The following is a 25391-nucleotide window of genomic DNA, read 5'->3' as shown; positions in this document are numbered from 1 at the left end:
CATACAGAATGTTTTCACTGCCTTAAGAATATTCTGTGCTATACTTCTTAATTCATCCTTTCACCACATCTCATTTGCCCTCCTGAACCTCTAGCAACCACTGATTTTTTTCAACCGACTCCATAGATTTGCCTTTTCCAGAATGTCATTTAGTTGGAATCATACTCAGGTTCCTTCATGTCTTTTTGTGGCTTGATGCTTGTTTCTTTTTATTGCTAAACAATATTCACTGCATGTATACACACTGTTTGTTTATCCATTCACCTACTGTAGGATATATTGGTGACTACCAAATTTGGGAAATTCTGAATAAAGCTCTTATAAATACTTGTGTGCATATTTTTATATGGACATGCTTTCTTCTCACTTGTGTAAATAGTAAATACTTAGGACAATTGCTGAATTATATGGTAAGACCATTTTTAGCTGTGTAAGAAACTGCTGTCTTCCAAAGTGGCTGTGCCATTTTATATTCCCATCATCAGTGAATGAGGGTTCTTGTTATTCTATATCCTTGCCAATATTAGGTATTGTCAGTGGTTTGAATATTACCCATTCTAATGGATATGTAGTAGTATCTTATTACTGTTTTAGTGTACAATTCCCTAATGACATTTGATGTGGAACATCTTTTCACATGCTTATGTGCCATCTATATATCTTATTTGGGGTGAGATGTGTCTTCAGATCTTTGCCTACTTTTCAGTTGGGTTCTTTGTCTTCCTGTTGTTGAGTTTTAAGTGTTCTCTGTATATTTGGTATACAAGTCCTTCATCAAATATATGTTTGTAGATATATTCTTCCAGTCTGTGGCTTGTCTTTTCATTCTATTAACAGTGTCTTTTATAGAACTTTTTTACTTTTAATAAAGTTCAACTTAACAATTTTTTCTTTGACAGATCATGCTCTTGATATTGTATCTAAAAACTCCCCACCAAACCCAAAGCCACCTAGATTTTCTTGTCCTTTCTTCTAGAAATTTTATAGTTTTGCATTTTACATTTAGGTCTGTGATCCACTTTGAGTTAATTTTTGTGTAGTATATAAGGTCTGTATCTAGATTCATTTCTTTGCATGTAGGTGTCCAATTATTCTATCACCATTTGTTGAAAAGGCCATCCTTTCTCCATTGGATTATATTTGCTCCTTTGTTAAAGATCAGTTGAATGTATTATTGTGGGTCCTTTTTTCGGCTCTCTATTCTTTTCCATTGATTGATATGTCTGTTCCTTCACTAATACCACACAATTGCTATAGATTTATAGTAAGTCTTGAAGTCAGGTAGTGTCAGTTCTCTGATTTTGTTCAGTATTGTGTTGATTATTCTGTTTTTTTTCTTTCCAAATAAACTTTAGAGTCAGTTTGTCAGTATCCACAAAGTAACTTTCTGGGATTTTGATTGAAATTGCATTGAATCTACAGATCAAACTAGGAAGAACTGACAGCTGAACAATATTGAGTCTTTCTATCTATGAATAGGAAGTATCTCTTCGTTTGTTTAGATCTTTGATTTCTTTTATCAGAGTTTTGTAATTTTCCTCATTTGGATTTGAAGAGGTCTTTGAACCAAACAGATAGGAACTATGGCTAGCATGATAACCACTAGCATATGAGCATATGAGCATTAAAAGTGTATTTTAATTAGATGATATTATACTTTTTGCCCTGCTTTTATTTATTTTTTTTTAATTGGATTATGATTTTTATTTTATTTTATTTTATTTTTTTTTAGACATCATCACTATTTTTTTTTATTTATATATGAAATTAATTGTCAAATTCGTTTCCATACAACACCCAGTGCTCATCCCAAAAGGTGCCCTCCTCAATACCCATCACCCACCCTCTCCTCCCTCCCACCCCCCATCAACCCTCAGTTTGCTCTCAGTTCTCAACAGTCTCTTATGCTTTGGCTCTCTCCCACTCTGACCTCTTGTTTTTTTTTTTTTCCTTCCCCTCCCCCATGGGTTCCTGTTAAGTTTCTCAGGATCCACATAGAGTGAAACCATATGGTATCTGTCTTTCTCTGTATGGCTTATTTCACTTAGCATCACACTCTCCAGTTCCATCCACGTTGCTACAAAAGGCCATATTTCATTTTTTCTCATTGCCACGTAGTATTCCATAGTGTATATAAACCACAATGTCTTTATCCATTCATCAGTTGATGGACATTTAGGCTCTTTCCATAATTTGGCTATTGTTGAGAGTGCTGCTATGAACATTGGGGTACAAGTGCCCCTATGCATCAGTACTCCTGTGTCCCTTGGATAAATTCCTAGCAGTGCTATTGCTGGGTCATAGGGTAGGTCTATTTTTAATTTTCTGAGGAACCTCCACACTGCTTTCCAGAGCGGCTGCACCAATTTGCATTCCCACCAACAGTGCAAGAGGGTTCCCGTTTCTCCACATCCTCTCCAGCATCTAGAGTCTCCTGATTTGTTCATTTTGGCCACTCTGACTGGCGTGAGGTGATACCTGAGTGTGGTTTTGATTTGTATTTCCCTGATAAGGAGCGACGCTGAACATCTTTTCATGTGCCTGTTGGCCATCCGGATGTCTTCTTTAGAGAAGTGTCTATTCATGTTTTCTGCCCATTTCTTCACTGGGTTATTTGCTTTTCGGTGTGGAGTTTGGTGAGCTCTTTATAGATTTTGGATACTAGCCCTTTGTCCGATATGTCATTTGCAAATATCTTTTCCCATTCCGTTGGTTGCCTTTTCGTTTTGTTGGTTGTTTCCTTTGCTGTGCAGAAGCTTTTTATCTTCATAAGGTCCCAGTAATTCACTTTTGCTTTTAATTCCCTTGCCTTTGGGGATGTGTCGAGTAAGAGATTGCTACGGCTGAGGTCAGAGAGGTCTTTTCCTGCTTTCTCCTCTAGGGTTTTGATGGTTTCCTGTCTCACATTCAGGTCCTTTATCCATTTTGAGTTTATTTTTGTGAATGGTGTGAGAAAGTGGTCTAGTTTCAACCTTCTGCATGTTGCTGTCCAGTTCTCCCAGCACCATTTGTTAAAGAGACTGTCTTTTTTCCATTGGATGTTCTTTCCTGCTTTGTCAAAGATGAGTTGGCCATACGTTTGTGGGTCTAGTTCTGGGGTTTCTATTCTATTGCGTTGGTCTATGTGTCTGTTTTTGTGCCAATACCATGCTGTCTTGATGATGACAGCTTTGTAGTAGAGGCTAAAGTCTGGGATTGTGATGCCTCCTGCTTTGGTCTTCTTCTTCAAAATTACTTTGGCTATTCGGGGCCTTTTGTGGTTCCATATGAATTTTAGGATTGCTTGTTCTAGTTTCGAGAAGAATGCTGGTGCAATTTTGATTGGGATTGCATTGAATGTGTAGATAGCTTTGGGTAGTATTGACATTTTGACAATATTTATTCTTCCAATCCATGAGCAGGGAATGTCTTTCCATTTCTTTAAATCTTCTTCAATTACCTTCATAAGCTTTCTATAGTTTTCAGCATACAGATCCTTTACATCTTTGGTTAGATTTATTCCTAGGTATTTTATGCTTCTTGGTGCAATTGTGAATGGGATCAGTTTCTTTATTTGTCTTTCTGTTGCTTCATTGTTAGTGTATAAGAATGCAACTGATTTCTGTACATTGATTTTGTATCCTGCAACTTTGCTGAATTCATGTATCAGTTCTAGCAGATTTTGGTGGAGTCTATCGGATTTTCCATGTATAATATCATGTCATCTGCAAAAAGTGAAAGCTTGACTTCATCTTTGCCAATTTTGATGCCTTTGATTTCCTTTTGTTGTCTGATTGCTGATGCTAGAACTTCCAGCACTATGTTAAACAACAGTGGTGAGAGTGGGCATCCCTGTCGTGTTCCTGATCTCAGGGAAAAAGCTCTCAGTTTTTCCCCGTTGAGGATGATGTTAGCTGTGGGCTTTTCATAAATGGCTTTTATGATCTTTAAGTATGTTCCTTCTATCCCGACTTTCTCAAGGGTTTTTATTAAGAAAGGGTGCTGGATTTTGTCAAAGGCCTTTTCTGCATCGATTGACAGGATCATATGGTTTTTCTCTTTTTTTGTTGTTAATGTGATGTATCACGTTGATTGATTTGCGAATGTTGAACCAGCCCTGCATCCCAGGAATGAATCCCACTTGATCATGGTGAATAATTCTTTTTATATGCCGTTGAATTCGATTTGCTAGTATCTTATTGAGAATTTTGGCATCCATATTCATCAGGGATATTGGCCTGTAGTTCTCTTTTTTTACTGGGTCTCTGTCTGGTTTAGGAATCAAAGTAATACTGGCTTCATAGAATGAGTCTGGAAGTTTTCCTTCCCTTTCTATTTCTTGGAATAGCTTGAGAAGGATAGGTATTATCTCTGCTTTAAACGTCTGGTAGAACTCCCCTGGGAAGCCATCTGGTCCTGGACTCTTATTTGTTGGGAGATTTTTGATAACCGATTCAATTTCTTCGCTGGTGATGGGTCTGTTCAAGCTTTCTATTTCCTCCTGATTGAGTTTTGGAAGAGTGTGGGTGTTCAGGAATTTGTTCATTTCTTCCAGGTTGTCCAATTTGTTGGCATATAATTTTTCATAGTATTCCCTGATAATTGTTTGTATCTCTGAGGGATTGGTTGTAATCATTCCATTTTCATTCATGATTTTATCTATTTGGGTCATCTCCCGTTTCTTTTTGAGAAGCCTGGCTAGAGGTTTGTCAATTTTGTTTATTTTTTCAAAAAACCAACTCTTGGTTTCGTTGATCTGCTCTACAGTTTTTTTAGATTCTATATTGTTTATTTCTGCTCTGATCTTTATTATTTCTCTTCTTCTGCTGGGTTTAGGCTGCCTTTGCTGTTCTGCTTCTATTTCCTTTAGGTGTGCTGTTAGATTTTGTATCTGGGATTTTTCTTGTTTCTTGAGACAGGCCTGGATTGCAATGTATTTTCCTCTCAGGACTGCCTTCGCTGCGTCCCAAAGCATTTGGATTGTTGTATTTTCATTTTCATTTGTTTCCATATATTTTTTAATTTCTTCTCGAATTGCCTGGTTGACCCACTCATTCGTTAGTAGGGTGTTCTTTAACCTCCATGCTTTTGGAGGTTTTCCAGACTTTTTCCTGTGGTTGATTTCAAGCTTCATAGCATTGTGGCCTGAAAGTATGCATGGTGTAATTTCAATTCTTGTATACTTATGAAGGGCTGTTTTGTGACCCAGTATATGATCTATCTTGGAGAATGTTCCATGTGCACTCGAGAAGAAAGTATATTCTGTTGCTTTGGGATGCAGAGTTCTAAATATATCTGTCAAGTCCATCTGATCCAATGTCTCATTCAGGGCCCTTGTTTCTTTATTGACCGTGTGTCTAGATGATCTATCCATTTCTGTAAGTGGGGTGTTAAAGTCCCTTGCAATGACCACATTCTTATCAATAAGGTTGCTTGTGTTTATGAGTAATTGTTTTATATATTTGGGCGCTCCGGTATTCGGCGCATAGACATTTATAATTGTTAGCTCTTCCTGATGGATAGACCCTGTCACTATTATATAATGTCCTCTCATTCAGGGCCCTTGTTTCTTTATTGACCGTGTGTCTAGATGATCTATCCATTTCTGTAAGTGGGGTGTTAAAGTCCCCTGCAATGACCACATTCTTATCAATAAGGTTGCTTGTGTTTATGAGTAATTGTTTTATATATTTGGGCGCTCCGGTATTCGGCGCATAGACATTTATAATTGTTAGCTCTTCCTGATGCATAGACCCTGTCACTATTATATAATGTCCTTCTTCATCTCTTGTTACAGCCTTTAATTTAAAGTCTAGTTTGTCTGATATAAGTATGGCTACTCCAGCTTTCTTTTGGCTTCCAGTAGCATGATAAATAGTTCTCCATCCCCTCACTCTCAATCTGAAGGTGTCCTCAGGTCTAAAATGAGTCTCTTGTAGACAGGAAATAGATGGGTCTTGTGTTTTTATCCATTCTGATACCCTATGTCTTTTGGTTGGCGCATTTAATCCATTTACATTCAGTGTTATTATAGAAAGATATGGGTTTAGAGTCATTGTGATGTCTGTATGTTTTATGCTTGTAGTGATGTCTCTGGGGACTTTGTCTCACAGGGTCCCCCTTAGGATCTCTTGTAGGGCTGGTTTAGTGGTGACAAATTCCTTCAGTTTTTGTTTGTTTGGGAAGACCTTTATCTCTCCTTCTATTCTAAATGACAGGCTTGCTGGATAAAGGATTCTCGGCTGCATATTTTTTCTGTCTAGCACACTGAAAATCTCGTGCCAACTCTTTCTGGCCTGCCAAGTTTCAAAAGAGAGATCAGTCACGAGTCTTATAGGTCTCCCTTTATATGTGAGGGCACGTTTACCCCTTGCTGCTTTCAGAATTTTCTCTTTATCCTTGTATTTTGCCAGTGTCACTATGATATGTCGTGCAGAAGATCGATTCAAGTTACGTCTGAAGGGAGTTCTCTGTGCCTCTTGGATTTCAATGCCTTTTTCCTTCCCCACTTCAGGGAAGTTCTCAGCTATTATTTCTTCAAGTACCCCTTCAGCACCTTTCCCTCTCTCTTCCTCCTCTGGGATACCAATTATGCGTATATTATTTCTTTTTAGTGTATCACTTAGTTCTCTAATTTTCCCCTCATACTCCTGGATTTTTTTATCTCTCTTTTTCTCAGCTTCCGCTTTTTCCGTAACTTTATCTTCTAGTTCACCTATTCTCTCCTCTGCCTCTTCAATCCGAGCTGTGGTGGTTTCCATTTTGTTATGCATTTCATTTAAAGCGTTTTTCAGCTCCTCGTGACTGTTCCTTAGTCCCTTGATCTCTGTAGCAAGAGATTCTCTGCTGTCAGCTATACTGTTTTCAAGCCCAGCGATTAATTTTATGACTATTATTCTAAATTCACTTTCTGTTATATTATTTAAGTCCTTTTTGATCAGCTCATTAGCTGTTGTTATTTCCTGGAGATTCTTCTGAGGGGAATTCTTCCGCTTGGTCATTTTGGATAGTCCCTGGCGTGGTGAGGACCTGCAGGGCACTTCCCCTGTGCTGTGGTGTATAACTGGAGTTGGTGGGCGGAGCCGCAGTCAGACCTGATGTCTGCCCCCAGCCCACCGCCGGGGCCACAGTCAGACTGGTGCGTGCCTTCTCTTCCCCTCTCCTAGGGGCGGGATTCACTGTGGGGTGGGGTGGCCTGTCTGGGCTACTTGCACACTGCCAGGCTTGTGATGCTGGGGATCTGGCGTCTTAGCTGGGGTGGGTAGGCAAGGTGCACAGGGGCAGGAGGGGCAGGCTTAGCTTGCTTCTCCTTAGGTGATCCACTTCAGGAGGGGCCCTGTGGCAGCAGGAGGGAGTCAGATCCGCTGCCGGAGGTTTGGCTCCGCAGAAGCGCAGAGTTGGGTGTTTGCGCGGAGCGAGCAAGTTCCCTGGCAGGAACTGGTTCTCTTTGGGATTTTGGCTGGGGGATGGGCGGGGAAGATGGCGCTGGCGAGCGCCTTTGTTCCCCACCAAACTGAGCTCTGTCGTCAGTGGGCTCAGCAGCTCTCCTTCCCTTTGTCCTCCAGCCTTCCCGCTTTCCGAGCAGAGCTGTTCACTTATGACCTCCCAGACGCTAAGTCGCGCTTGCTGTCAGAACACAGTCCGTCAGGCCCCTCCGCTTTTTGCAAGTCAGACTCGGGGGCTCTGCTTGGCCGGCGAGCCGCCCCTCCGCCCAGGCTCCCTCCCGCCAGTCCGTGGAGCGCGCACCGCCTCGCCGCCCTTCCTACCCTCTTCCGTGGGCCTCTCGTCTGCGCTTGGCTCCGGCGACTCCGTTCTGCTAATCCTCTGGCGGTTTTCTGGGTTACTTAGGCAGGTGTAGGTGGAATCTAAGTGATCAGCAGGACGCGCGGTGAGCCCAGCGTCCTCCTACGCTGCCATCTTCCCCGAAAGTCTTATGTGCCCTGCTTTTAAAATGCAATATGATATCATAAATAATGTCCATATTGTGACATCTTTTCATGACTGTTTTGCATAAACTTTGCATATTAAAGGTTCATATTAACAGTGAAATGAATTAATTGTGAGATATTCATATAGTAGAATATTAGACAGCAATTTAAAAAATGAACCACTGCCACTATGCAAATGAACCACTGAGATATTCATATAGTAGGATATTAGACAGCAATTTAAAAAATGAACCACTGCCACTATGCAAATGAACCACTGAGATATTCATATAGTAGGATATTAGACAGCAATTTAAAAAATGAACCACTGCCACTATGCAAATGAACCACTGCCACTTGCAGGCATAATGTTGAATAAAAGAAACCAGACACAAAAGAGTACAAACTGTATGATTTTATTTTTATGAATTTTAAGAAGAGACAAACATAATTATGTTAGCCAAATTCAGAATACTGGTTGCTACTGTGCAACAGTAAGGAGCAATTTGGGCTGAGAGGAGCAAAATGGAACCATCTGGGATTCAAAAAATGTTTTGTTTCCTTAGTGAGTGTTGGTTACGTGTGTCTGTGTGTGTGTGTTTAGGGAGCTGTATACTTAAGACTAGTGCATTCTATGTATTATACGTTAATTTTAAAAAGGTACAAATAAAATATATGTCAAGGAAAAATTAGGAAAGTACAAAGACATGGAAAGGAAAAAGAAAACAAAGGAAAAAGAAAAACTACCAAACATGATCACTATTAACTTTTGGATTTATGACTGTCTCTCTTATTCTATGCATATATCCTTAACATAAATAGATTTCTGATATGATACATGTTTCTTTATAGCCTCTTTTGACTTAACAGTGTACTATGAGTACTTTACTATTTTAATAAAGATTTTTTCACATGAGTTTTAATTGCCATGTAGCATTTTTGTGAGTACACATATTCTAAATTACTTGATAATCTGTCATTTGAAATATAAGTTGTTGCCAGTTTTCCAAGGATAAGAAACAATTCTGCCGTGAACATCCTTGAAAATGTATCTTTGTATACATTGCTATTCCTTTATATATTCAAAATACTAATTCTTTGTTGCTTATTGCATTGTATGTATATTCTTGTATCTATGGTTTGTTTATAGAGTATTTTTGTAAGTGTTTTTTATTTTAGTGCATTCAAATTTATCAGTGTTTTATGAATTGTATTTGAGTTTAGTTTTAGCAGTCTTTCCCTATCTTGTGGTACATTTTCTAAAAGTGTTACTATTTTTTTAATAAAGATTTTTAATTAGCCTAGGATTCATTTTTGTTTATATTGTGAGGTTAGGAATCCATTTTATTTCCTCTATGGATAATTTTCACAGCATCATTTACTAAATAATCCATCCATTTTCCTCTGATTTATAATGACACTTCTGCCTTTATATCTAATTTTCTCTTATTTGTGAATTAATTTCTGGACTTTGTTCTATGATTCTGTTTATCTAAACTGTCATATTTGTTGACTACTCTGGCATTAGAAAAATATTGATAGTGGTAGGGTGTATCTCCTCTTTGTTCTTTTCCTTTGGGATGATCTCAACTGAATTTTAGAATTAGCTTGTAAATTTCTATGAAAAATCTGTTGGAATTTTGATTGGAATTGCAATGAGTTTATGGATTAATTTATAAAGAATTGACATATTTACAATACAGACTTTTAGAGCATTGTTTATCACGGGCAGTGAAACCCATTTTGGTCTTACTGCTACCTAAAAGAGGCTATATTACTAGTGTTACATCCTTTAGTAACATGTCTACTGTATTGTTTTAAAATTCTTTTATTTTTTATTAACAGCTAGACTGAGATATAATTCACATGCCATAAAATTTGCCATTTTAAAGCATACAATTCAGTGATTTTTAGTATAGTCACAGAGTTATGCAACTATCACTGCTATCTAATTTCAGAACATTTTCATCACCTCATAAAGAACTGTGTATCCATTAGCAAGCATTCCCTATTTCCTTCTCCCCCAGCTCCTGGAAACCACTAATTTACATTCTGTTTCTATAGACCTGCCTATTCTAGGCATTTCACATAAATGGAAACATGATATGGTGCTTTTGTGACTGGTATCCTTCATTGTGTATGTTTTCAAGGTTCATCTATGTATGTCGTAACATTCATGAATACTTCATTCCCTTTTTATTACCAAATAATATTCCATTGTATAAATCTACTGCATTTTGTTTATTCATTATCACTTGACACATTTGGGTGGTTTCTATTTTTGTCTATTATAAGTAATGCTTTTGGGGCGCCTGGGTGGCGCAGTCGGTTAAGCGTCCGACTTCAGCCAGGTCACGGTCTCGCGGTCTGTGAGTTCGAGCCCCGCATCAGGCTCTGGGCTGATGGCTCAGAGCCTGGAGCCTGTTTCCGATTCTGTGTCTCCCTCTCTCTCTGCTCCTCCCCCGTTCATGCTCTGTCTCTCTCTGTCCCAAAAATAAATAAACATTGAAAAAAAAATTAAAAAAAAAATAATGCTTTTACCATTCATGTCCAAATTTTTATGTGTACTTATATTTTTAATTCTCTTGGGTATATACTTAGGGGAATTGCCAGGCCATTTGGTAACTCTGTGTTTAACTTTTTTTTTTTTAATTTTTCTTAATGTTTATTTTTGAGAGAGACAGAGACAGATCACAGCAGGGACGGGCAGAGAGAGAGGGAGACAAAGAATCCAAGGCAGGCTCCAGGCTCTGAGCTATCAGCACAGACCCTGATGTGGGGCTTGAACTCATGAACTGTGAGATCATGACCTGAATTGAAGTCAGATGCTTAACCAACTGAGCCACCCAGGCGCCGTCCCCCCACCCAACCCCCCCTTTAAAAACTTTTTTTTTAATGTTTATTTTTGAGAGAGTTCTGTGTTTAACTTTGAGGAACTGCAATCTGTTTTACAAAGGGGCTGCACCATTTTACAATCCCATCAACAGTGTACAAGGATTCTGATTTCTTTCACATCCTCACTAATACTTGTTATCTCTTATAGTTTTCTAGGGGAAATGAAGTGGTACCTCAGTGTAGTTTGATTTTCATTTCCCTCATAATTCCTAATGTTGAGCATTTATTCAAGTGCTTAATGTCCATTTATATATCTCCTTTAGAGAAATCTCTATTCAAATTTGTTGCCTACTTTGAAATTGGGTTGTCTTTTATTATTGACTGTAAGTTCTTTATATATTCTGGATATGAACACTGTATTAGATATATGATTTGTAAATTTTTTCCCATTCGATAGGTGCTGTAGGATTTTTATAGTTACATTTTTATTAGGTTAAGGAAATTTCCTTTAATTCTAGCTAGCTAAGAAACTCAACATTTTGATTATTAAATTTTTAGAAGTTAATTTTTACACAAGTAGCATGTATATAATTTAAAGAGTCAGTACCATCAAGAAAAGCATTCATCTGCCCCACTCCTTCTCAATCCCAGTTTTCACTTCCTAGTGGCACTTTGATTTATTAAAAAAAATTTTTTTTTAATATTTATGTATTTTTGACAGAGAGAGAGAGAGAGAGAGAGAGAGAGAAAGAGAGAGAGAGAGAGAGAGAGCATGAGCGGGGGAGGGGTAGAGAGAGAGGGAGATACAGAATCCGAAGCAGGCTCCAGGCTCCGAGCTGTCAGCACAGAGCCTGATGCGGGCTCGAACCCACAGGCCGCGAGATCATGACCTGAGCCGAAGTCTGACACTCAACTGACTGAGCCAACCAGTCGCCCCCCAGTGGCACTTTTAACTCTTCTTGTGATTTTTTCTGATATTTAACCCGTTTTCTAAGTAACATTTGAGTTCTGCTGCTTTTGAGTTTTCAATTTTAGATATTCTCTATTGACTTCCTATAATGTATGATGATGCATTATCCCCTTTACACACACACACTGTCTCTCCCTTTCAGTCTCTCACACACTCACTCTCTTTTTCCTCTCTCTTTCTACTTTTCCTCTCTTTACCTTTCTCCTCTCTTCATTCTTTCACCATAATTAATATTCGGTGTGTATGTCATTATCGTGTATACATATTATCATAGCTTATGATAGTAACTATCATGTAGCTTACTAGGTTAAATTTGTATACAACTTTATGTGTCCCGTGAAGTAATAATTACTGGTAAATAAATATGCATAGTTTTCTATTTATCTATAAACCCACTTGTCAATTTTTAGGTAACCTAGGCAGAAGTAGCCTTGGAGTAGTTTCATGATTCAATATGTAGAATTTTATTCAGTCCATGTGTTTTTAGTACATTGCCTTACCTTCAGTAGTTGAGGATTTTCTGTAGTTTGGGCTTTCTTTCAAAAAAAAATTTTTTTTTTTAAATATAGTTGACACACAACGTTCCATTAGTTTTCACGTATTACATTACTTTCAACTTAGTGATTCAACAAGTCTTTATGTTATGCTATGCTACAATCTTATGCTATTAAAGTACCTTTGACTATTCCCTATTCTGTACCTTTTATCCCTGTGACTTATTCATTCCAAACTGGAAGTCTGTATCTCCCACTCCTCTTCTGGCAAATCATTAGTTTGTACTTTGCATTTATGAGTCTTTGTCTGCTTTTTGTTTGTTTATTCATTTGTTTTGTTTTTGATTCCACATGTAAGTAAAATCATGTAGTATTTGTCTTTCTCTGACTTATGTTACTTAGCAAAATAGCCTCTAGTCCATCCATGTTGCCACAAATGGTAAGACCTCATTCTTTTCTACGGTTGAGTAGTATTCCATTGTGTGTATATATACACCACATCTTTATCTGTTCATCTATGTATGGACACTTGGATTGCTACCATATTTTGGCTATTGTAAATATTGCTGCAGTAAACATAGGGGTGCATTTGTCTTTTTGAATTAGTGTTTTCATTTTCTTTGGCTAAATACCCAATAGTGGAATTGCTGGATAATGTATTTATACTTTTAATATTTTGAGGAGCCTCCATAGTGCTTTCCACATTGGCTGCACCAATTTACATTCCCACCAACAATACAAGAGGGTTCCTTTTTCTCCATATCCTTACCAACACTTTTTTATTTCTTGTCTTTTTGAGTCTAGCCATTCTGACAGGTGTAAAGTGGTATCTCACGTGGTTTTCATTTATGTTTCCCTAATGATTAGTTGTTGACCATCTTTTCATGTGAGAGTTGGCCATCTGAATGTCTTCTTTGGAAAAATGTCTATTCAGAAGTTCTGTAGTTTTACAGAGTAAATTGCCAGTGTTCTGCCAATGTTGGGGAAGAATTGTAGCCTTTATATAAAGTATTGCTGAGGGGACTTGATTTTTAAAAAGAACAGTTGAGGGGCGCCTGGGTGGCTTAGTTGGTTAAGCGTCCACCTTTGGCTCAGGTCATGATCTCACTGCTCATGAATTCGAGCCCTGCGTCGGGCTCTGTGCTGACAGCTCAGAGCCTGGAGCCTGCTTCATGTTCTAGGTCTCCTTCTTTCTCTGCCCCTCCCCCACTCAGGCTGTGTCTCTCTGTCAAAAATAAATAAACATTAAAAAAAATTAACAAAAAAGAACAATTGAATACTTGTTTTTCGTTAATAATTTGTAGTCCTGAATGTTTTTCCAAGTTAATGTTTTCATTTTTTGTTTCTTTTTCAAAAATCTTTCTATTTGTATCCTTCAATGTTCAGTGGAAACTAATTTTATTCTAGATGTGTATTATTTCAAAATATATCTGAATGTTAATATTATGTCTTAGTTTATCTTAACTATTTTCCCATTTTATTTTTATTGAACACATACTTTATTGTCAAACATCAGAGTTGTCACCAATATCTTTTGCTTCAATATTCAGTTTTCACAATGTGTGAATGCGTATTTTTCTTTTTTCTTATGTCCACACTTTTTTTTTTAGTTTGCTTTAAGCAGTTTATTTTTTATTTTTTTTAAGATTTATTTATTTTTGAGAGAGAGAGAGAGAGAGAGCAGAGTACGAGCAGAGGAGGGTAGAGAGAGGGAGACAGAATTTGAAGCAGGCTCCAGGCTCTGAGCTGTCAGCATAGAGCCTGAGAAGGGACCCGAACTCACAAACCGCGAGATCATCACCTAAGCTGAAGTCAGACGCTTAACGGACTGAGCCACTCAGGCGTCCCTTTTATGTCCACACTTCTATCTGTATTAAAACTTATTAGTCACATGAAAACAAATGAGCCAGTTAGTATACATTCTGTATTTAGCATGTATTATTTCCTTGAGTCACTTTTAAGATTTTCCTTGTCATGCAGTCATATTATTCTCATTGTTGGAATACTCCCTGGAAATAATTCAGGCATTTAGGTGGCGTATCAACTCTTAAGCTCCTTGGAGAAACCATTTGGTACATTTTTATTTAGTCCATTACTTTTCTCTTCTTCTCTTCTCTCTCTCTCTTTTTTTTTTTTTTTTTTTTTAAAGTAAGCTCTACACCCAACATGGAGCTTGAACTCACAACTTTGAGATCAAGAGTTGCCTGCTCTAAAAACTGGGCCCACTAGACATGCCTAGTTCATGACTTTTGAAGGGTGCTAAATAATACCCTAATTGCCTGAAGAAGTAATGAACTTCCTAAGTGTACAACTTATTATTAAAGAGTCTTGAACTCTGAAGAGAATTTTGGAATATGTGGGAATTTAAAACATACTTTTAGCACTTGTGTATTGGTAATGTTCTCCTCAAATTTCAATGTATATTTCATTTGCGTTTTATTATAGTTTTGAGAGGTTTTTTTCCTCTTCTTCCCATTTCCTGCAGTATACTTAATAACAGTAATTTCTTTCAGGGACATTTTTCTTCTGTCCTTCAAAAAGAAGAAAAAGTCTTACCAATTCATGGTAGAGAGGAGACAAGAGAAGTACCGATTATTAGTGCTTCAACTCAAATAATACTCAAAGGACTTTTTATGGTGTTTGACTATCTTTTTAGGCAAAACAGCAAGTAAGTAAATACATATGATATGTATTTTTCATCTTAATTTTTTTTTTTAACGTTTATTTATTTTGAGACTGGGAGAGACAGAGCATGAACAGGGGAGGGTCAGGGGAGAGGGAGACACAGAATCTGAAACAGGCTCCAGGCTCTGAGTTGTCAGCACAGAGCCCGACACGGGGCTCGAACTCACGGACCCATGAGATCATGACCTGAGCCGAAGTCGGATGCTCAACCGACTGAGCCACCCAGGCGCCTCTGTATTTTTCATCTTAAAAATATTAATTTTATTGGGTACTAGTATGTATTTAATCCATACTTGTTTTGTGTGAGTACCTAAGATCATTGTAAATAAGTGGTGTAAATATTACTCTTACTTATTGGCACAGACTTAGATCAATTGAAATTAGTCTTTATTAATGAAAATGATTATTGAAATAAATATACTTTAAATACATCTTATTAGTTAATTCAGCATTAAATTTTTAGTTGTATATGACTGAACTTAAACATTTACCTTTTAAGTGTAGTTTTAGATATGTTTCTTCCAGTGTCAGAAAGTCTCTTTCTTATTGCATAAAGCCTCTATCTAGTGAAATGTGGAATATGAGAAAGAATTAACTCCCCTCACTCTACCCCTTATTAAATTGTAGTACTATTTGGTTCCTGGTTTTTTTTATATGGTAAAATATACATAACATAAAATTTACTATTTTAACCATTTTTCAAATATATATTTTAGTAGCATTAGGTTTATTCACATTGTTGTGCAGTCATCCACTTCCAGAACTTTTTCATAAGCCCAGATAGGATCTCTATATCTCATTTCTTTCTTCCTACAATCTCTGGTAACCTCTATTCTTTCATCTCCATTGATTTGTCCTTTAGATATCTCCCAAAAGTGGAATCATATATTTGTTCTTTTGCATCTGACTTATTTCACTTAGCATAATGGTTTCAAGGTTTATCCATGTTGTAATATAGATCAATGCCATTCCTTTTTATGGCTGATTATTCCATTGTATGTATGTACCATGGATTATTTTCACCTTTTGTCTATTGTGAATAATGCTACAGTGAATTTTGATGTACAAGTATCTGTTTGAGTCTCTAGCGGTGGAATTGCAGGATCATATGGTATTCTATATTTAACTATCTGAGGAACCAACACACTGTTTTCCATAGCAGCTGCACATTTTAGATTCCCATGGTTATGCACAATATTTCTAGTTGTTCTACAGCCTTGCTAATACTTGTTTCTGGTTTTTGGATAATAGCCATCGTAATGGGTATAAAGTGGTATCTGCTTATAATTTTGATTTACCCACCCTCCACTAATGGCTAGTAATGTTGAGCATCCTTTCATATGCTTATTGTCCATTTGCAGGTTTTCATTGGAGTAATGTCTATTTGCATCCTTTGCCCATTAAAAAAAAATTTTTAAGTTTATTTTGAGAGAGAGACAGAGCCAGCGGGGAAGGGGAAGAGAGAAAGGGAGAGAGAGAGAATCCCGAGCAGGCTTAGCATTGTCAGTGCACAGCCCCATGTGGCACTTGAACCCACAAACTGCAAGTTTCTGACTTGAGCTGAAACCAGAAGTCAGATGCCCAACCAACTGAGCCACCCAGACACCCCTCTTTGCCCATTTTTAAAAGTATTTATTTATTTTTGAGAGAGAGACAGAGCACGCGTGGGGGAGGGGCAGAGAAGAGACATACAGACTTTGAAGCAGGCTCCAGGCTCTGAGCTGTCTGCACAGAACCCAATATGGGGCTCGAACTGAAAAACTGCGAGATCATGACCTGAGCTGAAGTTGGACACTTAACCGACTGAGCCACCCAGGTGCCCCTCCTTTGCCCATTTTTGAATTGGGTTGTGGTTTTTGTTGTTGTTGTTGTTGTTGTTGTTGTTGTTGTTGTTGTGGAGTTGTAAGAGTTAATTATATATTCTGGATATTATCCCATATCAGATACATAGAAAATCAAAGATTTTCTATTCTTTGGTTGTCTTCTCATTCTCTGATAGTGTCCTTTGATGCACAAAAGGTTTTAAATTTTGATGAAACCCAGTTTATCTGTCTTTTCTTTTGTTGCTTGTGTTTTTGGTATATACAAGAAATGTAGCCAAATATGGTATCATAAAAATTTTTCCCTATGTTTTCTTCTAAATGTTTTATAGTTTTTAGCTCCCTGTACATTTATAAAATTCTCTCCACAGATTTTAGGGTCCTGACTTGAACTTTGAGATCTGATCTCTCTAGAGATGAAGTTAACAGTAAATATTATTGTGAGGACATGGTAGGGAATACTAGTTTTATTCTGTAAGTTGAAGTGTGTATAGCCTCTTATTGAAAAATTATAAGTTGGATGGCATCACAAAAATCAATATCTTCATTAAAAGTTAATGAAGACTGAGACCCATATTTTAAAGGAACTTAAATTTTGTAATTAGTTTCCTAAACTTTTGAAATCTTCAGTAAAAATTCTCTCCATTTTTCTCATGTAATAAAAAAGTATAATCCACTGTTTAGTTTCTTTAATGATACCCTATTATCTGTTTTGTAGCTGATAATGTAACACAGAATGCAAAGAGCTCTGGACTAGGAATTAGAGACCTGGATTTTAATTCTGTTTCTGCCGTGATTTATGTATTGTTTGAACGTAGGAATGGGAAATGGTAAGGGGTGGATATTTAGATAATATCTAATCTCTAAGTGAGAAAGTTGATTGTAAGATTTAATGATTCATTTTCTATCAGAGTTACTGAGTTTAATTTAATTAGTGGTGGGGGTTGTTGGTGGGGAAAATGTTATCTTTGAGTGGGAAGATACCATGACTTTCAATTTAGTTTTAATATAATCAGTTTTTACATTGTATGTATCTGGGACATCATATGTTTCATGAAGTTTTGCATTTAATTACCATTTTATTTTCATGCAGATTTGCAGATGATTATAAAGTTGCTATTCAACAGACTTATTCTTGGATAAATCAGACTGATTCTTCAGATAAAAATGAATTCTTTGCTCAAGCAAAAAGTAGGAAACGTGTAAGACAGAAAACTGCAGTTCGCGTGCTAAATTTTTGGTGCTTAAATCCAGCTGTGGTAAGCCTATCATGTTGTAAATGAAAATTTTGTCATCTTGCTCAGTACCAACAATTACATAAATATGTTTGACTGTTTTAAAGATGATCTTATGTATTTAATAATGTTTCCTTTTAGGCCTTTTCAGATATTAATGGCAAAGTTTGGACCATTGTTTTGACATCTGGGACGTTATCACCAATGAAATCCTTTTCATCAGAACTTGGTGTTACTTTTAGTATCCAACTGGAGGCTAATCATGTCATTAATAACTCACAGGTTAGTTTTCTGAAGGCTCTCAATCTTTTTACGTCAATATAATTTTATATAAAAAAATTAGAAGATACCTGAAATACTAGCAAACAGATCCTGTAGGAAATCCAACATCTTAGCTTTAGAATAAAAGAAAATCTGTCAGCTACTCAGTAGTGTCAACCAAGGGAAATACTGATAAATAGCATTCCTTGAGTTTAGTGAGTAAAAATACACACTTTAGATGCAAAGACTATATTGCAATTTCCTCATTTAAATATTTTTTAGGGTTTTTTTTTTTAAAAATGAGAATTAAAAACAAAACAAGGAGCTCCTGGGTGGCTCAGTCAGTTGAGCATCCAACTCTGTTTTGGCTCAGGTCATGATCTCACAGTTAGTGGGTTGGAACCCTTCATTGGGCTCTGTGCTGGCAGTGCAGAGGCTCTCCCTCTTTCTACCCCTCCCCCACCCACGCTGTCTCTCTCTCTCTCTCTCTCTCTCTCTCTCTCTCTCTCTCAAAATAAACTTAAAAATTTTAACATCTTTACCATAGTTCCTATGCATAATTCTTTGCTCATGTGTTTCTTTTTTCCATTAGACAGTGGTATTTTTTTATTCCTTCCATGTTCCCATTCTTCCACTGCACCTAGATTAATACCTGGCATTAGTTACCAAATATTCAGCATATGTTTGAATATCTGAAATGAATTAAAAACTCTCATGAGTCATATAACTTAAAATTTTAATGTTTTAGAACAATATATGTTATTTAATTCCCTAGGAACATTTGAGCTGTCATTTGTCAATCTACCCTCTTTTTTTTTATGAAGTCATTTAAAGCAGTTAGCTACATATTGAGCATCATTTGTGTGCCTAACACAATTCTAGTTCTTTATAAAGCTGTTGTTTTTAACCAACAAGGTGTATTTGTGAGGACATTTTGGTTTTCACAGTTACTTGGCAGGAACTATTGATATTTAGTAGGTGGGGGCCTGGAATGCTAAGCTACTATATAACTAAGAGTTGTGCTTTCTATAATGGCAGAGTACTCCTCTTTGGAAACATTGCTGTAAACAATAGTGAAGGAAAAATATATGTTCCACTTTTTTTTAAACTTTCTTTTTAAATTCCAGTTAGTTAACGTACAGTGTAATATTAGTTTCAGGGCTAGAATTTTGTGATTTAACACTTACATACAACACCCAGTGCTCATCACAAGCACTTTATGCTCCACAGTTTTAAGTACCTTCCTTCAGAGTTCAAATAAACATGGGAAGTTATTAATAAATTTAGTATATTTTCTCATAAGAATGGTATTATAGGCTCTAAGTTCTCAAACTAGTACACAAAAAACTATTTAACCTATAATGTCAATGGATTATAATAGTAAAAATGATAATTGTTCTGTTGAATTTTATTGTAACATTTACCCCTAATGTTTTTTCTTTTTTTGAAGTTTCTTTATATATTTTTGAGAGTGACCGTGTATGCATGAGTTGGGGAAGGGCAGAGAGAGAGAGAGAGAAAGAGAGAGAGAGAGAGAGAGAGAGAGAATGAATCCCTAAGCAGGCTCCACACTGTCAGCACAGAGCCCAGTGCAGGGCTTGAACTCACAAAGTGAGATCATGACCTGAGCTGAAATCATGAGTCAGGTGCTTAGCCGAGTGAGTCATCCAGGTGTCCCCACCCAACTTTTTAAAACTTTATTTTTTATTATAAAATGTCTTATTATCTTTTTAATATCTATGAACTCTGTAGCCATGTTCTTATCCCTACCTGATATTATCAATTTGTATTCTCTGGTTTTATGTTTTTTCTTTATCAGTGTTGGTACAGTTTATCCTTTTTATTAATCTTTTTAAAGAGTAAACTCTTGGCTTTTTTTGAGTTTTTGATTATAAAACATGATTTTTATTTTAATTGTAATAAAATATATGTAACAAAATTTACCATCTTAACCATTTTTAAGGGTACAGTTCAATCTTGTTAAGTATATTTACATTGTTGTGTACCCAATCTCTAGAACTTTTTCATCTTGCAAAACTAGAATTCTTTTTCCATTAAACAACAATTCTCCATTTCCCCCTCCTCCTAGCCCTTGGTAACCACCCTTCTACTTTCTATTTTTATGAATTTGATACTCTAATATAAGTGAAATCATAGATATTTTTTGTGATTAGCTTATTTCACTTAGCATGATGTCATCCATGTTGTAACCTGAGTCAGAATTTCCTACCTTCTTAAGGCTGAATGATATTCCATTGTATGTATGTAATACCACATTTTGGTTGTCCATTCATTTATTGATGCCCTCAACTTCTAAACAATTATAAACTTCAGAAAGGTATAAAAAGTAGTATTAATATGGTGAACATCTTTATACCCTTCACATAGGTTCACCAATGTTAACATTTTTCATGTGTACATATGAAAGAGAGAAGAGGAAAACTGCAAAATGTTAACAACAATCACATTATATATGTGTATGTGTATAATGTACATTTTTGAATAAACTATTAGAAAGTAATTTGTAGACATCATGACATTTGCCCTTAATTAGTTGAGACTGTCTCTCAAGAACAGTTACATAATCTGCAGCACCTGGGTGGCTCAGTTGGTTAAGCATCCTACTCTTGATTTCTGCTCAGGTCTTGATTTCACAGTTAGTGGGTTCAAGCCCCACATCAGGCTCCATGGTGACAATGGGGAGCCTGCTTGGGATTCTCTCCCTCTCTCTGCCCCTCCCCTGCTTGCTCTCTCTCTCTCTCTCTCTCTCTCTCTCAAATAAACTTTAAAAAAAGAACAATTTCATAATCCTATATAACCACAATACCATGATCATACTAAGGAAATTTAAAATTGGTACAATAGTGTCAATATTTATATTTATCTATTTATTTCCAAAATGTCTTTATATCTTTTTATTTTGTTTGTTTGTTTGTTTGTTTGTTTGTTTTTGGTATGCTTCATGAATTGAAAATTATTTTTATTTTTTATTTTTTTTCAACATAATACTTAATTTTATTTTTTTTAATTTACATCCAAATTAGCATATAGTGCAATAATGATTTCAGGAGTAGATTCATTAATGCCCCCTTACCCATTTAGCCCATCCCCCCTCCCACACCCCATCCAGTAACCCTCTATTCTCCATATTTATGAGTCTCTTATGCTTTGTTCCCCTCCCTGTTTTTATATTATTTTTGTTTCCCTTCCCTTATGTTCATCTGTTTGGTCTCTTAAAGTCCTCATATGAGTGAAGTCATATGATATTTGTCTTTCTCTGACTAATTTCACTTAGCATAATACCTTCCAGTTCCATCCACATAGCTCAAATGGCAAGATTTCATTCTTTTTGATTGCCGAGTACTACTCCATTGTACATATATACCACATCTTCTTTATCCATTCATCCATCAATGGACATTTGGGCTGTTTCCATACTCTGGCTATTGTTGATAGTGCTGCTGTAAACATGGGGGTGCATGTGTCCCTTCGAAATACCACACCTATATCCCTTGGATAAATACCTAGTAGTGCAGTTGCTGGGTCGTAGGGTAGTTCTGTTTTTAATTTTTTGAGGAACCTCCATACTGTTTTCCAGAGTGGCTACACCAGCTTGCATTCCCATTTTTTTTTTTAATGTTTATTTTTGAGAGAGACAGACAGACAGACAGACACACTGCAAGTGGGGGAGGGGCAGACAGAAGGGGTCAGGATCCAAACCAGGCTCTGCGCTGACAGCAGCAAGCCTGATGTGGGACTGGAACTCACGAACGTAGAGATCATGGCCTGACCTGAAATCTGACCATCATCCAGGTGCCCCTATTTTGTTTATTCTTGACCCAGGATCCAATCAAATATTATGTATTGCATTTGACTTTCATCTCTCTTTAGTCTTTAAAACTGTTGTTTTGCCTTTTATTTTTTTTGTCTTTCATGACATTTTTATAGAATTCAAGTTAGCAGTTATCTTGAGGAATGTCTTATAATCTGGATTTTATCTGATTGTTTCCTGTTGATAAGATTCAGGTTAAACAGTTTGGTAACAATACTATATAGGTGATACTGTTACTTCCCATTGCATCATGTCAGGAAAACACTTAATATCAGTTTATCTTATTACTAGTTAATCATTTAGTTAAAAGTTGGTTAAACTGGTGTCCATTAGATGTCATCTTGTAAAATGTACCTCAGTCTCATACATTATTTGAAAATATAGGGCTATTAGTTTCAACAATCTGAAGTGTTTATATTGTCTGTAGATTACCAGTAAAGTTTTTAGTTTCTCTTAGTCAAATCACACTAATACTAGATCTGTATGAATATAAATGAATATAAATACAAATAACCAAAATTTGGTGGGTCTGATTTTTTAGGACTACAGATCTTTGAGCATCAGTGAATTTGTAAATTTGTTGAGTATATTCATAACTCTTACCATAGTCAAGTCTTAAAGACTTACCTATAGCAGATCATACAAGCCTTCATCTAATAGTCTGGAATCATTTCTGATTTACTCATTTCATTTGTTTACATTATCCAACAAAATTTTGTTGCATGTTTAGTTTTACAAAACTGTTTAGGAAATAGAAAAGTAATTTTTTCTTGTATCCTGAGTGGTCAGTGATGCGCTTAAAGTAAAACTTTTATAATTTAGATTTATATATAATTAATTAATGAAAATAGAGAAACACCAACAATTTAAAAATAAAGTTTCTCTAATTACGTAATATACGTAATATACGTAATTAAGGCTCCCAACTAAATGCTAATTTGCCTGCCTGGTTCAGGCATGACTCTAATACATATTTATATTCTAGGTTTGGGTTGGCACCATTGGGTCAGGTCCCAAGGGTCGGAATCTCTGTGCTACCTTCCAGCACACAGAAACTTTCGAGTTTCAGGATGAAGTGGGCGCACTTGTGTTATCTGTGTGTCAGACTGTGAGCCAAGGAATTTTGTGTTTCTTGCCATCTTACAAGGTAAGGGAATATTTATTGTTTCTCTTGCCTTTAAAAAATCACATGGGATTACCATGGTAAGTTTCCAGGAAGCAACAGGAATTATAATTTTCTAAGTATCATATATTTTACTTATTTATTGATTGAGATAGTCCATTCACTGTTTTACTTGAAACTCTAAAACACTAAAAGTCTTCAAGCAGTGTTTGTTATATGAGGACTGTTTATGATGTGTACATTATTTTTATTTTTAGGGGCAGCTTGATTTTTTTCATAGTAGACGGGAAAAAGTATATTCATTTTCACTTTCACAAATTATACTTTTGAATGTTTCATTAATCTGAATCTAAAATCAGACTTTCTTTGTTGCCCATCTTTTTACTTCATGTTCTTGGCGAGGCTAGACATTTTTGTTTTTTTTTTTTATAAATTTTTTTTTCAACGTTTTTTAGACATTTTTGTTTTTAAAGTCACTCTGGTTTTTAATAATACTGTGTAAAATTGAGTTACATAGTGTATTTTAGTCCTAATATTTAAATTATTAAGACTACATATAATTTCTGAGAGTAAAATCATACTTTATCAAAATCCAAGCTAAATTCCAGTGTAGAAAAGTGGTATTTCCTTTTATTTTCTCATTGGAAGTTGTATATGTAAGGATAGTAGCATAAATAAATAATATATTTGAATGGCAATACTGAAATACTTTTGACTCTGCTACTGTTTTTCCATTTATGTACATACTGCTTTACCTGAATGTGTCCTCCCAAAGTTTCATATGTTGAAATCCTAACCCCTAAAGATGGTGACATTATGAGTGGGGCCTTTGGGAGGTGCTTAAGTCCCGAGGTTAGAATTCTTATGAACAGGATTAGTGTCTAATAAAAGAGACACTGAGAGAAACCTTGCCCCTTCTACCATGTGAGGACATACAGAAAAGATGCCAGCTATGAACCAGAAAGAGGGACCTCACCAAATGTGACCATGCTGGTGCCTTGATCTTGGACTTTCCAGCTTCCAGAAGTGTAAGTGATACATTTCTTATGTTTAAAAGCTATTGAGGTATTCTGTTATAGCAGCCCAAATGGGACCAAGACACATACTTTTTTAGCCCGATACAGTAAATTAGTCTTCCTGTAGATAAATTGAAAGAATTGCTTTCAGAAGAAATTTAATCAGATAGTTGTTTTGTTTTTTTTTTACAAGAATATCCAGAAAAAAAATGGACATAAACATTTAAAAAATTCTTAAAAGAAAGCAATATTTATCCCAAAGTGTGAACATTTACACCAAACAGCTATGTTAAAGAAAACTAATAATTAAGCTTGGAGCTAAGAAAAGTAAAATCTCAATACATTAATAAATACCTTTTTATATTTCCCAATCATGATCACAAAAGTGAGCCATGAAATGCCCAGTTGAATAAATAATTTCATATTCTACTAGGCTTCAAAGACATGGTAAGAATGATTGTTTATATGCTAGTAAGCAGTTTGGTATGGTTTTTTGGGGTTTTGTTTTTTGTTTCTTGGGTTTTTTAGTGTATATATGGAGGAAAACCAAATCTAATATAAAGGTATTTAAATTGACAATAATACAATTGTCATTGGAAAAGTTACAGTGAGAAAGAAAACAGACCATTGAACAGTATGCCATATCATCTTGTAGCAGTGTTCTCAAATGATGTAGTTTTTGTTAGCTGGGTTCAGCAGTTTGAAAATACATCCTAATTATTAATATATTGAGGTGAAATACATTACTTGGTAAAAGAAAAGTAACTACTCTAAATATAAACGGAATATTACCTCCTAAATTTAATTTTTGGAATAGATATAGCACAGTATTAATTTTACAGTTACTGAAATTGATGATTGATTATTGGGTGACTATAGAGACTGTAACATTTAAATATACTTTTTTAGCAGATTTATAAATTGGCCTAATGAATGGATTATAAAATTTTCTGTTTCTACTTTTTCAACTAAAAAGAATGAGAAGATAATCAAATAAGCTTTCAAACATTTTATTTCTGTCTTAGTTAATTGTTTTTATTAATAGTGGATTGATAGTTCTGGGGGGTTTGCTTATTTATTTTAATTTATTGTCTGCTTATACTGTATCTTTTTTATTAATTTTTATGGACTTAATAGATCACATGGGTATTAATTCCCTATAGTACATATCAACATTTCCCCAGTTTTTCATTTGTTGAATTCATTATTATAA

At 35.9% G+C, this 25391-nt stretch overlaps 1 protein-coding gene across 1 annotated transcript in view; it reads left to right on the top strand.

The window, feature by feature from the left end:
• The window catches only part of BRIP1 (BRCA1 interacting DNA helicase 1), a 210707-nt gene that overhangs the window by 64115 nt on the left and 121201 nt on the right, over positions 1–25391 (top strand). The window contains 4 exon segments of the mRNA XM_040496925.1: positions 14720–14874; positions 17805–17970; positions 18088–18228; positions 23025–23186. Of these exon segments, the coding sequence (XP_040352859.1) occupies positions 14720–14874; positions 17805–17970; positions 18088–18228; positions 23025–23186 (624 nt within the window).

This window comes from Herpailurus yagouaroundi, unplaced genomic scaffold, assembly GCF_014898765.1.
Source record: "Herpailurus yagouaroundi ecotype Mexico unplaced genomic scaffold, PumYag 189, whole genome shotgun sequence".
Lineage (NCBI taxonomy): Eukaryota > Metazoa > Chordata > Mammalia > Carnivora > Felidae > Herpailurus > Herpailurus yagouaroundi.
The sequence above is the reverse complement of the archived record's forward strand: the minus strand, read 5'-3'. Positions and strand labels throughout refer to the sequence as shown.